The sequence below is a fragment of the Apodemus sylvaticus genome, chromosome 1 (genome assembly GCF_947179515.1).
Source record: "Apodemus sylvaticus chromosome 1, mApoSyl1.1, whole genome shotgun sequence".
Taxonomy (NCBI): domain Eukaryota; kingdom Metazoa; phylum Chordata; class Mammalia; order Rodentia; family Muridae; genus Apodemus; species Apodemus sylvaticus.
The window spans coordinates 157,079,794-157,097,699 of record NC_067472.1 but is presented as its reverse complement, the minus strand read 5'-3'; the positions used below and the strand labels follow the sequence as shown (position 1 = coordinate 157,097,699).

General features: G+C 45.5%; 1 protein-coding gene across 1 annotated transcript; it reads left to right on the top strand.

Annotated features, from left to right (window-relative positions):
- The first annotated feature begins 1,706 nt into the window (after nt 1-1,706).
- Nucleotides 1,707-11,915, top strand: LOC127668212 (myeloid cell surface antigen CD33-like). The gene is given in 7 exon segments (XM_052161746.1): nt 1,707-1,966; nt 1,968-2,304; nt 2,481-2,759; nt 2,928-2,975; nt 5,091-5,184; nt 6,424-6,504; nt 10,582-11,915. Coding segments are annotated over 6 exon segments (960 nt in total). The 5' UTR covers nt 1,707-1,837; the 3' UTR covers nt 6,497-6,504; nt 10,582-11,915.
- Nucleotides 11,916-17,906: the final 5,991 nt, after the last annotated feature.

Genomic DNA, 17,906 nt, shown 5'->3' with positions numbered 1-17,906 from the left:
CATGAGGGTGGATAGATAGGGAATATGGGGTGGATTTGATCAAAATACATAGTATAAAATTCTCAAAGAATTAATAAAAACAGCTTTGAGACAGTCTCTTACTGTGTAGTTCTGGCTGATTTGGAACTCATTATATAAACTAGACTCATTCAAATCACAGAGATATGCCTGCCTCTACCTCCAAGTGCTGGCCTTAAAAGAGTACACCACCATATCTAGCAAATAAGTTTAAGTGTGTGTGTGTGTGTGTGTGTGTGTGTGTGTGTGTGTGTAAAACATCAAATTCTATGACATGAGAAAGCATAAGAACCTAATCAAATATTGAAAAATTTCCTAAACAATCCTCTTAGGCTAGCTGACAAAACAATGTCTTATGATTGACATCTAGCTGGGAGATACAAATCTGAGACAGAAAGGAAGTGCAGATCTTCAAGGTGAGGACTTAGACGTGGCGGCCACCCAGACCACACCATTGGCAGCTGTTTAACTGGCACTGGATGAGAACTTGTGTCCTCCTTTTGTGTCACATTGATGATGGTACTGTGGTTGACACCTTGGGAATCAGTCCATAAGATGTGAGGGGGGAAAAGTCCCAGCTCATGCTTTACAAATCTCATATGCATGCCTCAGTGGCAGGAAGAGAGCTGTTCCGTGCCAGCAGCTCTGCCGCCAGTAAGTAGCACCAGTGTGTGGAGAGCTTGAGGCTCCTGCACAGCAGGCAGCACGGGAGGAGACCAGACATGGTTCTCTTCTTATTTCTAGCTCTGCAATGCCCACAACTCATTATGTGTTTCCTGGATAAATGAGTGAGCAAACAGATACTGGCTTCAGTTCATCAGAGATCTTCCTCCTAAGAGGAGACCTGAGACTAAGAAAAGCTCGTAGACTCATCGCTGTGTCCAGATCCACCCCAGTGCTGTAGGGAAGTCCCTCAGAACTTGCTCTCTAACCTTCCTGACCCCTTCCTCCCTTCCTTCCTTCCTTCCTCCATCCTTCCTTTTTTCTTCCCTTCCTTTTTGTGCATATGTGTGTGCATATATTTGTGCACTCACACATGCATTATTCATGCACAAGTGTGGCTATAAGGACCAGGGTTGATGTCAGGTGTCTTCCTCAATGATTGTCTGCCTCATGAAAATGTTTTTAACATTTATTATTTTATGTGTAGCGAGTACATGTGTGCACCATGTGCATGCCCAGTGTGGATCAGATTACGATGTCAAAACTCTTGGAACTGGAGTTATAGATGGCTGCAAGCCACCAAATAGGTGCTGGGAATTGAACCCAGGTCTTCTGTAAGAGTAATAAGTGTTCTAAACCACTGAACCATCTCACCAATTCCTCCATCTCATTTTTTTTTTTTGAGATAGGATCACTCACTGAATCTAGAGATAACAAATTCAGGTAGAATGGCTGGATGATGTGCTCTAGAGATCCTCCTGTCTCCGCCACCCCCCCCCCAGCCCTGGGATTACAGATGTGCAGGGTCATGCCCAGATTTGTATGTACATGCTGTGAATCTGAATTTAGGTCCTCACGCTTGTGCAACAAGAACTTTACAAACTGAGCTGTCTCCCCAGCCCTCCTTCCCTGCTCCTTTCTGCACCCCCACCCCACCACCCCGCACCACCCCCTCTTCCCCTCTGCCCCATCTCTTTGATGTCTGACTTCTGAGCTTTCATTTGCTCTCTGCAGATAGGAGGGAAGATCTGGGCCACCTGCAGTCCCTAGTTCCTCTTCTGTGAGCTGAAGTCTGTTGATTCTCTGCTGCTTTCCCAGTTCCTATAAGTGAGCCCTCCAGTTTGCTCACTCACAGGAGTCCAGGCCATCTGCTGGGATGCTGCTGCCCCAACTGCTTCCCTTGCTCTGGGTGATTAAGTGGGCATCTGGAGACTGCATTACTCTCCCTAGAGAGTTCAGAGGTACGTATCCATTCCTGACAATGGAGTATCCGTCACTGAGTTACAGAGTTACAGTCTGTGACGGTGCAGGAGGGTCTGTGCGTCCTTGTGCCCTGCACAGTCACTGAGTACCCCATGAACTCAGACCTTGTCTTTGGGTACTGGTTCCATGAAGGAGAGAATACAGACCGTGACTCTCCGGTGGCTACAAACAACCCAAGTCAACTAGTGCAGAAGGAGACGCAGAGCAGATTCCACCTCTCTGGGTACCTGAGGTTAAATCACTGCTCCTTGGACATCAGAGATGCACAGAAGGGTGACAACGGGTCTTACTTCTTCAGACTGGAAAAAGAAGGTGTAAAGTGGAATTTCTGTGAGGATAGGATCTTTGTGCATGTGACAGGTAAAGTACTGGCTCCACGTTAGCCACAGAGGACGCTTACAGGGCAGGGCTAGGACCCCAGCCTGAGAATGACTGGGGTGACACAGGAAAATGGAAAAGTTGAATCAAAACCTGGGCTTCCCCATAGCTGTTCTTCATCCCCATCCTGATCCCACATGTCTTTCTCTCCTCACCAGCCCTCACTCACACCCCCAACATCAGCATCCCACAGACACTGGAGCTTGGTCGTCCTACCGATGTGATGTGCTCTGTGCCCTGGGCGTGTGAACGGGGAACACCCCCCATCTTCTCCTGGATGTCAGCTGCCCTCATATCCCTGGGCCCGACGACCGCCTTCTCCTCAGTGCTGACCCTCACTCCCAGGCTCCAGGACCATGGAACCAACCTCACCTGTCAGGTGACCTTCCCTGGAGCTGGTGTGACTGTTCGAAACACTGTCCAGATCAATGTCATCTGTGAGTTCAGGCCAAGGCTGGGGATTCATGGTAGCTGTGTCAAAGATCATAGTTGGATTGGGGACAATAGACCCAAACCTCTTCCTTCCTGCCTTCTATGCTTTCTGGACAGTTATGAGAAATGTTGCTGAAACCTGAGATGTTAAATTCTTTTTTTTTCCCTTCAAGATACTCCACAGAACTCCACAATCCATGTCTCTGGAAGAGCTGGCCCAGGTAGGGGGAGTCATCTTGGGTTGGAGGAACAGGATCCCTTTAGCCCAGAGCAGGGTCCATCCCTTTCTATCCTGAACACAAGCATCCCCTTCTTGGGAAGCTCATTCACAGCACATTCATGTTCTGGTGCACCTGCCCCACCCCCATTCTTCCTCAATCCTTTGGGCTTCTGGACTTATTCCTGAGCCATTACAGGGATAGGTCAGCATTCATGTGACAGAATTACACACCCTAGACACTTTCAGTCCATTCTTGAATCTGCCTGCAGCCTCAGCACTTAAGTCTGTCAACAGCTTTGATCTGAATGCTTGCGCAGAAGACACGGTCATATGGGCAAACATGCAGAGAAAACACAGAGGGCTGTCCACAGAAATTCAGTTCCCTTCTCAGAACAGACCAGGGACTACACCCAGTACCAAGCTTCGGTTTATCCACGTGTGGCCTGAGAAAAGTCAGGATTCAGTAGCCTACTGACCATTGTCCCCCATGACTCTGGTACACACTGATTGGATCTAGTTCTGTGAACAGTTTCTACTCTCTGGCAGCCATCCCACTGAGGCTATTTAGCCAAAAATCAATGTGTAGTAAAGAGTTTATTATCTATCTTCACAAGTGTGTGTGTGTGTGTGTGTGTGTGTGTGTATCTGCCCACCTTTCTATCTGTCTACATGTCTGAATTACTAGTTCCCAAATGCAAATTACAGTGGAATCTGGTGTCTCTCTGATATAGAGAATGATGAGCAAATGTTTCTTCACGGGCGTTGGACAGTGGAACATTCCCAAAAGGGAGCTAGGAGAGTTTGTACTTCCGCCAAGGCACTGTGGATGAAACCCTTTCTGTTTTGTTTTCATTTTGGTCCTAAGGACTGATCCTAGGATAAGCATGGACCCGTATCCCTGTCCATTGGAATCTTTTGTATCTTTGTCAATATCAGAAGAACGTTGGCATTGCCTTGAACTTTGACTAGATGTAAAGATTTTATGCACTTTGAACAAATAAAAAGAAAATGTAGCAATGGAGAGAGCTCAGTGAATAAAGAGCACTTACCTTACAAGGTCCTGAATTTAATTCCCAGAATCTACATTTCACACACACACACACACACACACACAGAGAGAGAGAGAGAGAGAGAGAGAGAGAGAGAGAGAGAGAGAGAGAGAGCTGAGTATGATAGTCATTATAATTCTACTGCTGGGAAGATGATGTGTAGCTTACCAGACTGTTAACTAAATGTTAACAAGGTGAGTTGCAGGCCATTGAGCAACCCTGTCTCAAAAAAGAAAAAGAAAAAAAAGATTGAGAGTTGGTCATTTGTATACGTTCAGAGAAGTATGAATTTAAAATCCTGTGACTATTATGAGCAGCATTGTTGACCTCTTTGTAATTTGTTTTTGAGCCAGGGTCTCACTATGTTACTAGGTTGGCTTCAAACTATGAATCCTGAGGGTTGAGATTAAAGGCATGTGAGTTCCTTATAGCTTTAATTGTAATGATCCTTCCCTGGAAGCTGTCGAGCTGGTTTACTGGTAAAGCTGCTCTTGGAGAGCACCTGGATTCACTTCTCAGCATCCACGTGGTGGCTTGTAGCTGGCTATCTGTTACTCCAGTTCTAGGGGATTCAACAGCTTCTTTTGACTTCAGAGGGCACTAGATCCTCAGGTGTGCACATACAGACAAGTAAAAATATAAATTTTTAAAATAGTTCTTTTCGTGTGCTTGACAACAGCCCCTTACCACAATCCACAAACGTGCTCCCAAATTCTGTAGGTTATTTATTGATATTTTTCCATTGCAATTGTTGGTTTTGATGTTTGATACAGAATCTTGCTACATAACACAGACTGACTTTGAACCCATAATCCTATTGCTTCATCCTTCTGAGTAGCAGGATCACAGATAGCCACCATGCCTCTGTGACAGAGGCCTTAATTATGATAGAAAGTGTTTTTTTGATATATTGTTGGACAATGGGATGAAGGAATTATGGAGGCATGGACTGAGGCAGTCTCAGGTCTGGGGATGAAGTTTGGAAGGCCATATCTAAGCGCTACTGTGAGAAGGCGGGCTCTGTCTGGGATTATCATGTAAATTCAGCTCTATCCATCATTCTCCAGGGAAATCAGGGCCCCTGGCAGAGGTGGTGCAGGTAGCCATGGGAGAAGCAGCACTCAAATTCCTGCTTCTTGGGATCTGCTTCTTATTCCTCAGGTGAGTGTTGCTCCTTGGATAAGACAGAGGTGTGAGGAAGGCAGAGGCCAAAGGTTAAATCCCAGATCCCCAGGGCTGGGAGTCTTGAGGTTTGCGATCCAGGCAGGGAGTTTGTGGGTACTAACAGTTCCTCATCATGATGGAGCTGTCTGTCTAGTGTGGCCAATTGGGGAAAGTTAGGTCAGAGTTTTCTAGAGAAACAGAAATAAAATGTATGTACATGTCCCGACCCGCGGGACCTAGAAATTCGGGGAGCCGAGGAGGACCCAAGCCTGAAAGAGAGAATGGGCAGGAAAGAAAAGTCAGACCAAGCAAACAGCGTGTTCTTTGTCAAGGCCTCTTTAATGAACCGCAAAACACCTGGTTTTGAACCCACCGTAAGAGGAAGTAGGGAGGGGCTGAGGGGAAAGCTAAAGACACAGGAGGAAAGGTTATCCGGAATGGATGCTGGCTGTGGCTTCCAGCAGCTTTTCTGGAATGCTGGTTCCACCTAGACAACCCCAGGTGTTCGGCCAGGATGAGAACCAGTTGATCAGCTTTGTGTGAAGAAGGGGGTGGTTCAGCTGTAAACCTAAAAGGTCAGTGGAATCTCAAGGTGAGAGCTGTTGAGGGTCTGTTTTTCCACAGTTTGGTTTCTGACGTGTGCATACACACACACACACACACACTGGATTTATTGAGTGGCTTATGGATTATGGTCTACAGTCCTACTATTTCGACAATGGCTCACAGAAAGTCCAATAATTTGTTCAGTCCACAAGGCTGGATGTCTCAGCTGGTCTCCTGTATACACTGGAATCTCAAAGAAGTAGACTCTTATACTGCTGAAGGAATGAACTTGTCAGAGAGTAAGAACAAGCAGGCATAGAGAAAATGCTTCTTTCTTCCGTGTCTTTTATATAGACTGCCGCCAGAAGGTGTGGCGCAGATGTAAGGTATAGCTCCCTACTTCAAAATATCTATATTTAGGATAGGTCTACACAGCTTAAATGAATCACTCAAGAAAAATCCTTCACTGGAGTACTTTATCACTTGGCTTAATGTCAGACAAAGTCAAAATGACAATGAGAAGAGCCATCATAGGAAGAAGGCTGTCATCCACAGCCAGGAGGTCCTGTGGTCCATGTGTCTATCTCTCCCCCAGCCACCATTACAGTCCATGACGGGTTCAGGACAAGAGGTGACTACTATACCTGCTCCCCTACATGCTCATACTTAAGTCTCTGTCTCCTAATTTAGCATGGGACCCCATAAGAAGAGAGTGAGGAGACCAGCAATATACACGGTTCATGCAGACACTGTCATGGATTAGTCTCTCAGGTGAGTGATGTGGGATCCCAGCATTTGATGTGCTTCAGGACTCTTCCCTGGGACGTACCCAGTATGGCCTGGTTTAGCATAGCCATTGGTAATCTGCTACCCTCCTGTGACTCTATATCCCTGTTGTGTCCCATGATCTCCTGAGTCAGTGGTCCCATCGTTTTCTGAACTGGCTGTGATTCTCTATGGTCACCTCTCTTCACTCTTCACCCCATGACCCATACTGGTCCCTTTATTCACCCAACCTTGATCATTCCTGAACCTCATATTACCATGGTCACTGATTCTCCCTTGCCTCTGTAACAGGGCCCCAGATCTTAGTAGGCCTCCAGACCTTAGCACCACTGATTCCATAGTGGAAGTACTATTCAGGCCATAAAACTCAGCACATAAACAGTTGCACCAGCCAAAATGAAAACAAAGACCTAATCCATCAAAGTCCATAATTCTGGGAAAGTCTTTAAAAATACTAATCTGGTCTTTTGGCTTCTATAATTCTGCTTCTGACTAATTGTACTTGTTAACTTAAGTATGTCAAACTACAACAGTGTTTTTGTACTTAAAGGCACATGCAGAGAAAGGTTCAATTGCTACATTGGGATCCCATACACCCAGTGCAGTCACCAGCCAGCTAATGTAATTTTTCTACTGGATTAAACCCATATCTGAACAGTCTTCTCTGGTGGACACCTCACAACATTTCTGGAGGTTCCACAGAGACCAGACCCTGAGACACTGGGGGTCTCAGAGCCCTTCAAAATGGGAAAGAGTATGGTAGTCAAAGAGCTCCTTGGGGTGCACAACCTGAGTTCCAGATCCCCCAGACTGCCTTTTATCAACTGCTGCCTGAGGTTTCAGAAGAGTCTGACACCTCCCTTATAAAATGAAATGAATTAAAAGTCACCTGGTCTGTCACCTCCAGGAGTAAGTCTGGTTAAGGTGCCTTCTGCTTAGACACTTAGGACAGGTCGGGCTGCTGATCCAGTGTCCAGATTCCCCAGGTCTGTTCAGGTGTATGAATGTATGCTGGCCACCCCTACTTGTTTTCTCTCTCTCTCTCTCTCTCTCTCTCTCTCTCTCTCTCTCTCTCTCTCTCTCTCTCCATATATATTATATATATACATATATATGTATATATATACTTATAAAATCATATACAATCTCTGTGGTGTGTGTGTGTGTGTGTCAGTTCTGTATTGACCAGTGTGTGAGAATTAAGACCTGTGCCTCCTCCTAGTGGAGACACAAGCCCTTTTGTCTCTGTTGCTCAGAGACACTGCCCTCCCCAAAAGATAAAAACTTTCCCTGTCCATTCCACTCCCAGGGTGAGAGCACTTGCTTGTTTCCTTGCTTGACTCCTGCTGGGGTTGGTATGGAGGTGGGGTGGGGCTGAGCCTCTCACAGGGAGAGGGGAATAGCTCCCCCAGGTGAGTGGTCCCTCTCCTCAGAGCCCTTTCCAAGCAGCCCCAAGGGAGGGGGAAAGTTCCCCTGGAGTGAGCTCAAAGGAAAAGAAAGTTCCATTCTTTTCTCTTTTTTATGATTTATGTCTCATTTTCAACTAATGAACAGTATAATTGGAAAACTCAAAACACATCATTTTCTTAAAAAAAAAAAAAAAGTAGTAGAACCGTCCCTGGGCCAGGCAGGGGGATCGCAGCCATGTGAGACAGCAGGGAAAATCCATCCTGTCCAAAACTGACCAAGGAGATTTAAACATCCATTGGGTTCCTTTATAAAAGGATTAAAGACAGCTGCTAGAAAAGATTTCCTTTGTCACTCAGTTGGTCCCAGATATTAGAAAAAATTGCAAAAGTTAAAAAATTAAAATATAACCAGGTTCCAGTTGCTGGAGGTAGCTCAAAAAGTGTTTAACCACAAAGAACTGAATGGGACGAGACCTTTTGTACAAAGTGAAAGTCGCCGTCACCATCTCTGATAATGAGACACAGTTAGAAACCCAGAAAAATGTTGGCATCTTACCCTCTGTCAGAAGAAGATCTCCTAACTGAAATTTCTGCCTCCAACCAAAGTCCAAAATGCAATTGGACTGTCTCTCAGATTGATAACAAAGGTTTCTGAGGATAAGGGCAGAAACCAACCCACCAGGACTGGCCCAACACCAACTTCCTATAATTGTTTAACTAAGAAGTTCAGCTACCCCAGATTAAACAATATCAATGGCCCTGGAAACAAAAAGGGAAATTGCAGACCAGATTGCCTCGTTTGGAGAAACAGGCATCCTTGTGTGCTGCCAGTCACCCTGGAACATGCTTCTCCTGTCTGTGAAGAAAACTGTGACAACTGACTCTCATGAGTCTGAATCTTCCAGAGAAACAAGTCCACACTCTTAGATCTGAAAGATGCTTTCTGCAGCCTTCCATTGGTAGAGGCGAGTGAACCATGTATGCTTTTAAACAGACAGACCAAGAGGATGTTACAGCAGGCAACATATGTGAGCCAGGTTACTCCAAGGATTTAAAGACATTGAATGCAGACCTCCTGCCCTTCTGTCAGAGGTTTCCTGGGGAAATAGATTATAAAGGGACCACTGAGATACTGCTGCAAGAGTTACAGGCCTAGGGCTACAGAATTTCAGCTAAGAAAGCTCAACTTTGTGCATCAGAAGCTGCCTATCTTAGCTACCTGCTAAGGCGAGGCAAAGGGAGCCTGTCTCAGTAGGAGTGCTGTCATCCTTCAGATACCAACTCAAAAGACAGGTTTGCAAGTTCCTAGGTACCATTAAGTATTGCTGCCGCTGGATATCAGAGTTTGGGGAAATGGCAGGGTCTCCATACACCAGCACAAAGCGGGACACTGAGTTCTTGATCGGAACTGAAACTAAACCAAAAAACATCTGAGGCTTTAAAAATGCTTCTGGTTTTGGCTCCAGCCCTGGCACCTCCAGATGTCTGAAAACCTTTTTCATCCTTTTGTCCCTGAAACAAAAGATACTACAAAAGGGGTTGTATCTTTAGGGCTACAGAAACTTGTTCAAATAATTGGATCCTATAGTCACAGAATGGCCCACCTGTCTAAGAGCTGAGGTAGCTACTGCTAGGCTGACGAAAAACAAGCAAACAAGTTGACTCTGGGTCAAGATCTTATACTCACAGCATCCCATGGCACAGCTCAGGCCCCTTCCAAGGAACCCCAGAACAATGGCTGTCAAATGCCTGTGTGACCTAGTGCCAGGCCCTACTCCTGGCCCACCCTTGAGTCCCGTTTAAGAAACTCACCACCATTATCCTGCTATCCTCTTGCCTGGTGACAACCCCCAGGTGCTCATCCGTGACTGGCATGAGATGAAAGACGAAACTAAGTCTGTGGGAACTGCAGTTGTCACTTTAACCTAAACATTTTGGACCCCAGCTGGATACCTAAGGGCAGAGAGCAGAACCAATCCATCTGACCCAGGCTCTCCGACAGGAAAAAGGAAAGGACAGTTGCTATATTTTTACTACTGTGTGTGTCTAGGGTATAATCATCTGTGGAGAACAAAGGCTTCTCACCGCTGGAGGAAGAACATTATAAACAAACAGAAAATCTTGGCCCTCCTAGAAGCTATCCATCTTCCCCTACTAACTGCTATCCTGGGCCATTGACCTGGCTATCTGACAAATCACCCTAAGACCAGTGGAGCCTATTGATCTGATGGCAACCCAGTGCTATCTGAGACTCCGTGGTAAAGAAAAAATGGACAGCTCAAACCCACAAGGTGATGAACAACAGAAGGAAAGATCATTCTCCCAGAAACATCTGCCAGGACTCTGGTAACTCACCTTCACCAGGCTCTGGAATCCACAAAACAGAGTTGCCCAGACCAAGGTGTATTAAACCTAGACTGGATGCCTAGCTCAGTATATCTCAGCCAGATACCAGTTTTGTGCTCAAGTAAATCTAAAACAGACAGCCCTTACCCAGGAAGGAGTCCAAATGAGTGACCAACACTCTATCAGACCCTGGGAAGTTTCCCTTGCTTGAATCTGCAGATACTCTCTGGGTCAGGCGGGTAGCTAAAGGGGCACTGATGCCAACTTGAAAGAAAGCTACAAAGTGGTGATTCTCTCCATCCCTTAGGTTGTGGAGATAGCTGGCATTACACCCTGGATCTGCCACACCCAGTTCAAGAGAGTCAGGGATGATGATGCCCACTGAACAGACTCCAGACTGTGGACCTATTGAAATTACATTTTCATCTTGCTCCTCTGCTCTCTGCCCCTCTACATCCTCTTAAGTCTTGTGTTTTATTCTATGGGTATGAATATAGGGTTATGGTCCTATACCCACAGCCCTCAGGCCTGGAACTAGGAACTGAGAAAGATGGATACAGGGAGGGTATTAACTAGTGTGACTATAGGCCACCAACCCATAATCATCTTGACCTCTGCTCACGGATGCCCACTTTAAGTGTTTGGTTGTACTGGAAAAAAACAAAGATATGGGAGTTTATCTTTTGAGGTAGAAATACAGAGTTTAACATCCTATGCACACTCCCTAGTTACCAGGAACAAGAGATATCTGTGGCAAAAATTGGGGTGATGAGACTAAGGCTCATAACATTTCCTTTATAAAAGATTTTAGCCTTTGGAAAACCTGGGAAAATCAGACTCTATGCCACAGGAAGGGACAGAATCTATCAAGGGATAGAGTTAACCATTCCCAGGCAGAAATCAGCTAAGTCTGCTGGTTATCCTTGGGCATCCAGCCCTCAAACTTCATAGGATAAGAACGAACAAGATTGTCATCCCATTGACTGACCAAACTCTCTGTGACTGGGGCAGCCCAAATTAACATTAGAGAATTTACAAGAGACTAAAATTTGTCTACTGGGGCAGCCCAAATTAACATTAGAGAATTTACAAGAAACTAAATTTTGTCTAATACTCAAATCCTTCAGTCTGCACACTTTCCCTTATTCTGATGCCTGCTCTTCTGCCTTGTGGGTTAACACATCTGGAAAACAGCAATATGACTGAGACTACTTGGTGAGAATGGACTAATGGTTTGACAGAAAGTTCTTCTTCTGATGTTTTCCAAACTAAATAGACAGATTGATCAGGACTTAGAGGTATTAAAAGCTTCTGTTTCTGAATTAAAACAACAGTTAAATTCCCTTGCAGAAATGTCCCCCAAAGGTGAAGAGGCTTAGACTTAATTCTCCTGAGATAAAGAAAACTATGTACGGATTTGGAAAAAAAAATCTGTTATCTCTATGCTAATTAATCAAGAGCAATTAGAAAAAAAATCCTTGTCGTGGTTAAAAAAATAAAACAAAACTCAGTACTCAAGAGGCAAAGGCAGGCAGATCTCTGTGAGTTTGAGGTCAGCCAGATCTACAGAGTGAGGTCCAGGACAAAAATAAAGAAAGAAAAACAAAAAGAGAAAGAATGAAAGAAAGGAGAAAGAAAGAAAGAAAGAAAGAAAGAAAGAAAGAAAGAAAGAAAGAAAGAAAGAAAGAAAGAAAGAAAGAAAGAAAGAAAGAAAGAAAGAAAGGAACTCAAAAAGAGATGAGACAAAGACAAAAATCACACAACATCAGTATTGTTCTCTTGGTCACCCTGGCTAGCTACTCTGCTATCAACACTGGCTGGGCTGTTAAGTCTCATTCTGACTGGGTTAACATTGGGTCCCTGTATCTTAAACTAAAACAGGCTAAGTCCACCATTTGACTCATTCACTAAGACTAGTGGGGAATGCAACAGGGTCCCAGACCTTAGTAGGCCCCCCAGACCTTAGCACTCCTGACTCCATGGCAGAAGTACCACTCAGGCTATAAAACTCAGCACTTAAACAGTTACACCGGCCAAAATGAAAACAAAGACCTCATCCATCAAAGTCCATAGTTCTGGGGAAGTCTCAAAAGGCACCAACCTAATTTTTTGGCTTCTGTAGTTTCGTTTCTGGCTAACTGTTCTTGTTAAAAGAAGTATGTTAAAAGCTCACCCTGAGAAAGGCTCAGTGGTACACCAGCATTCCAAACACTCATTGTCCCAGTGTAATCACCTGTGACTAATAAAGATTTTCTGTTGGCTTACACCTGTGTCTGGGCAGTCTTCTCTGGTCTATAACCCACACTACCTTGCTAGCATGGACCCCCAGGATGTACTTGAAGATCCAGCCATTACCTCCCTCCTCCACAGTTGTGTTCTCACCATGGGTAGAGACTGAAGAACGTGGCAGTCTGCACACTGAGCCCTCCCACCCTGCATGATGATCCTATCACACTTCGTGTCCTTCTGTCCCCCACACCAGAAACTGCGCATGTGCTAGTCCCACTCCTAAATACCCTTCCATTCCCTTTTTCATCTGTTCTCATTCTAACCTTCCACAGGCTTAGCCTGTGTGTCCCTTTGGGTGATAACGCTTGTGATGCACACAGGGCTGTGTAAAGGAATAACATCATCCACTATGTATAGACCATATTAGTGACTAATACCAAGCTCCTACCAGGGACTACCTCCATTTTGTGGGGAAGAAATTATCAATGATCTAATGATCATAACTGAAATGAAAAGAAATAAGCAATTAGGACAAATTAGGGAATATGTGCGTTCAGATAAATCATGCAGGAGAGGGGTTGGTGACTCTGGGGACGGTCTCTTCGTCTGAAGGCATCAAGTGATGTTTCAACACCCTCAAAGTGAGGAGGAAGGAGATCTGGTGCATTTGAGGGGGTTGGGGGGGACATGCCAAGAAAGAGAGAGCATTGGCTCAGGGGTAGGAATAGATTGCCCAGCAGGTCATTTGGGGACCTATATCTGATATCATGTCACCCAGAGATAGAGGTGGTGATTTAGAGCAGAGAATGGCAGGATATCAAATGAGAGGCCCTGAGGGTAAATCAAGATTGCAGAGTCTTTGTGGGAAACAAAGCTGTATGGATTTTCACATTAACAGGATTCCATGGCTGCCCTGATTCAACCGGACAGGGCAGGTCCAGAGCTGTGAAGGGAATGGTGTGTTTTCCATCACTGTGGAAACATGCCCTAGTCAAACAATTCAGAGGGAGGATTAGTTCACACTGTTATTTGGCTCTGCTGCTGTTGGCCTGTGGTGACAGTGGGCATCATGGAGCAAACGCACATTGAGGAGGCCTGTCCACCTCATGGCAGCTGGGAGGGGAGCATGAGACCAGGGAATGTGTCAAGGTCCCAATAACCATTTCAGATTCACATCTCCAACGTCCTGTCTTTTACAAGGCTCTCCTCCTACAGGGTCCATCATACCCGAGTAACAGCATCGGCTGAGGCCCAAAGCTTTAACTATGAGTCTGGGTGATGGACGTGCATGCTCAGACTGTACCTAAGGGGAAAGGGCTGCTACACTCTAAAGGGGGTGATGGTTGCTTGAACCAGGCAGGTCCTATGAGGACACGTGTTTGGTGCATGTTGACAGTCAGGCTAAAAGGAGTTCTAGAGGGTGGGGGGAGGCAGAAGACTCACTTAATTTGATGAGCAGCTTTGCATTTTGATCCAACCCCAGTTTTGTATTTTAACTTTTGTTTCCTGTTGAGGTGGACTGGATCATATTCAAGTACGTATAGCTTCCCAGATTCAAGGTCCAAGGCCTGCCCAGTGGTCTAAGGCTCTCCAATGGTTTTTTTTTTTAATTGATTCTTTGTGAATTTCACATCATGTATCTCCATGCCTTCTACCTTTGCAACCTCCCCTCCAAAAGAAGCCAACAACAATGACAACACAAACATCTCACTATGGAAGCTGTGGTGTGCTACACAGCTTTGCTTGCAGCTGTTCATTGCAATGAGTCAACGCTCTGGTTCGAGCTCTCTGGCTTCTGCTACCCTGTCAATTCTGTATCCTCACTGGGACTCCTCTCAGATATCCTGTGGTTGCCCTGTATCATGGAGATCCTGCTGCTTTGATTTCTAGAGGACCAGCCCCTTTATGCACTCCAGAAGTTCATTGAAGGGGTGGACGTTGGAGTGGGCCAACTCAAAGCTCTGGATCTGGGTCTGGATGGTAGCTGGATTGCTTAACTACTCGCTCTCTTATACCTGCACCACCAGGGCCAGGGCTCTTCTACTTTGCCCAGGCAAGGAAGCCAGACAAGGGGTGGGACCAGCTCTTCTGTCTGCGGTAGTGGCAATGGTCCATTTTCAAAATGAAAATGCTTTGAGCCAGCTTAAGTCTATCTATAGATGAACAAAAAGTCTAAGAGTAGAACAGAGAGTTGCTAACAGCCAAGACTGCTTATTACCTGCAGATGTGACAAGGTTATGTACCCAATATGCTTTCAAATGAACAGGATGGTCATGAACCTCCCAGCTTCATCTTGGGCCTCCTGTTCTCGCTATTATGAAGAAGGAGTCCATGTTTCTCACAGTATTGACTGGCTGAAGACCCCCCATTTGACACTCTTGTCCATTCTGAGCTGTTCAGCTATGTAGCCCAAGACCATTCACAAGGGATGTTCTGATGGAGCCACGGGAACGGATGTGAGATTTAGTTGAAGAAAGGTCAGCAAAGTTGAAAGTGGACTGGGGGAGCACAGGCAGCCCCTTGGGAAGTGTAGTCAGATAAAGAACAGTGTGACATAATTTGGGGGGAAATGAGCAGAACTGGAGATTGATATGCTAAGCAAAATAAGTTAGACTAGAAATTCACAAATGCCATGCTGTCTGTCATATATGGAATGTAGGTTTCTTTATGTACACACACATAGAACATGAAAGAGGGTAGGGAAAAGAAAAAGAAGGGGCAGGGAAGATGGAAGAAGATAATGGAAATGTTTATGAGCAAAATGTGTGGTGCACTGGACTGAAAGATGTTAAACTGTTCCTTCACAGCCTGAACACACACTAGTAAATACAATTTAAAACAAAACAACAACTGAAGACCCTCTGTCTTCTTTCTTCTCTGTGGTCTGCTAGGTTAGGTGGATGCCTCCCCCATGAGCCTCTGATGGACCCTGACAGTGTCAGGCACAACAGATGTCTAAATCACAGATGTTTCCTCTTTCCAATCAGCAGGCCAGAATCTGAGATTGGATACCCTGTGGTGAGATCAGTGTCACATGGGTAGCTACCCCTCCAGAGAGCCAGGGACTGTTCCCCTGTCACCTCTCCAGGTGGTGGAAGCCATTGACCCCCTGGCCTCCCATGAGTCTTGTCTCTGCCTCTGCAGTCCCTTGAATCTCCCCCTGCATCGGCAACCCATCTCCCTTTGCTTCTCTCATAGACGGACAACTGAGATTGGATGTGAGGACCAATTGTGTGATGCAGGATTGCCCCTGCACTGCAAGATCCTTTAGTCACTCCGTACTTCACCGGCACACACAGAATCCTGAGTTTTGACCCCAAAACTGCTGAAACTGAGTGTGGTGTTTCGTGTCTGTTGTCCTAGCACTTAGGGGGAGGGGGTAGGATGGTCAGGACTTCAAGCTCATCCGTAGCTACAAAACTAGTTTGAGGTCTGTCTGAACTGCATGAAACCCTGTCCTAAAGAAATCTGGAAACAAGAAGAAATAGCTTCTTTTATTTCCTTTTGAAAGCGGCAGCTTCGAAATAAAGGAAGGATAACTGCAATTAAAAGTAGTCCGGGGATATGGACAGACATCTCTCCAAGCCAGACACAGACATAGTTGATACACACATGACAAAATGCTCAACATAACCCGGCATTTGAAGTGCAAGTCAGAGCCTCAAACTAGAGGCTGGGAATGCATCCCAGTTGGAAGAGAGCTTGTTCAGCATCGTATAAACCCAGCATGGTGGCTGTGGTGGCTTGGATGAGTATGGTCCCCATGGGCTCATCGATTTGAACGTTTGATCACCAGGGAATGGTACTATTTGAAAGAATATGGAGGTGTGGCCTTATTGGAGGAAGACTGTTACTGGAAGTGGGCTTTGAGATTTTCAGAAGCCCAAGCCAGGTCCAGTGGCTCTCTCTTCTTGCTGCCTGTGGCTCAGGATATAAAATTCTCAGCTATTTCTCCAGCACCGTGCCCTGCTTGCATGCCAGCATGCTTCCTCCATGATGACAATAGACTAAACCTCTGATAGCACAAGCAGGCATCAATGAAATGTTTTTCTTCCTAAGAGTTGCTGTGATAGCAGTGTCTCTTCACAGTGATAGAAATCCTAACTCAGACAGTGGCCCATGCTTACAATTCCAGCATGTGGAAGATAGCAGCAGGGAGATAGGAAGTATAACAGCATCCATGGCTACACAGTGAGTTCAGGGCAGACTGAGAACTAGAAACACGAGCATAAATACATAAATAAACTCAGCATCGTTATGTTGCTCCTGGGAGAGCAGATGGAATGGACATCATGGTGTGAGGTGAGAGAAGCCAGACTGAGAAGTACAGGTAGGAATTAGTTTCTGCTGTGTGCAGAATAGCAAAGACACTGCTATTGCACTTGTGACCCCTAAGAAAAGACCATAGACTCAATCCAATTAAAGTTTAAGAACTGATTAGTTACCGCCAGCAGGATAACAGGACAACAGTTTCTGAGCCAAATTTGAGATGGGCTGAGAAAGAGGGTGAGGAAAGGGTTGTTAAATGTGAAATCCACAATAAGACCTTCAATACCTACCCAAGCAATTAAAGACTAGTCTGTTCTGCCAAGTGAAGTGGCTAAAGCTACTAAAAAAATCCTTTGGGTACCTGTGTAAGAAGGTTATTGAAGCTAAGAAAGCAATTAGTCGTATCATCACAAGTAGATGGTCATAGCTGTACATTTCAGAATGGGGTTCACTGAATCAGGGATGCTGGAACTTATCATCCAGGGACTGGAGTCAGAGACAAAGGCTAGTGGATACCAAGATAGATGCTAGGCATAAAATAGGGTGTCTTTAGTCATGATAACACAAAAACATGAAAATAGAAGATACTGGGGAATATCCAAGTAGGGAGTAGGGATATTGGGGAACCGGGCTGGTGGGATGGGACTGAGGTGTAAGAGAGAATAGTAGAGGATAAATGTGATCAAATCACACTCTGCACGTGCATGAAAGTATCAACATGACCCCTCAAAACGAACATATGCCAATAATCACTTACAACCACAATCAAATACCACTTCAAGAATAACTATTGAAAATGGGAAGTGGCAGGTACTGAAAGGGACAGAGGAACTGGAACTCCAGGGCACTTCTGCTAAGAATGTGACAGGATGCAGCTGCTGCGGACAGCTCCATGATGGCACCCCAAACAGACACAGACACAACGCGCTGATCCAGCAGCTCCACTCTGACTGCGCTGCCTTCTCAAGGCTGAGGGAACTTCCACGGTCCGTGATCACATCAGTGCTAGTCACCGCAGCTCAGAGCACGGCGAAGCATGGGTCCCCACCACAGAGCAGCGAGGCACACACAAAGGAACACTATTCATCATGTATGTGGGACTGCATTGCTAAGTGAAGCCATGAGGGAAACAGG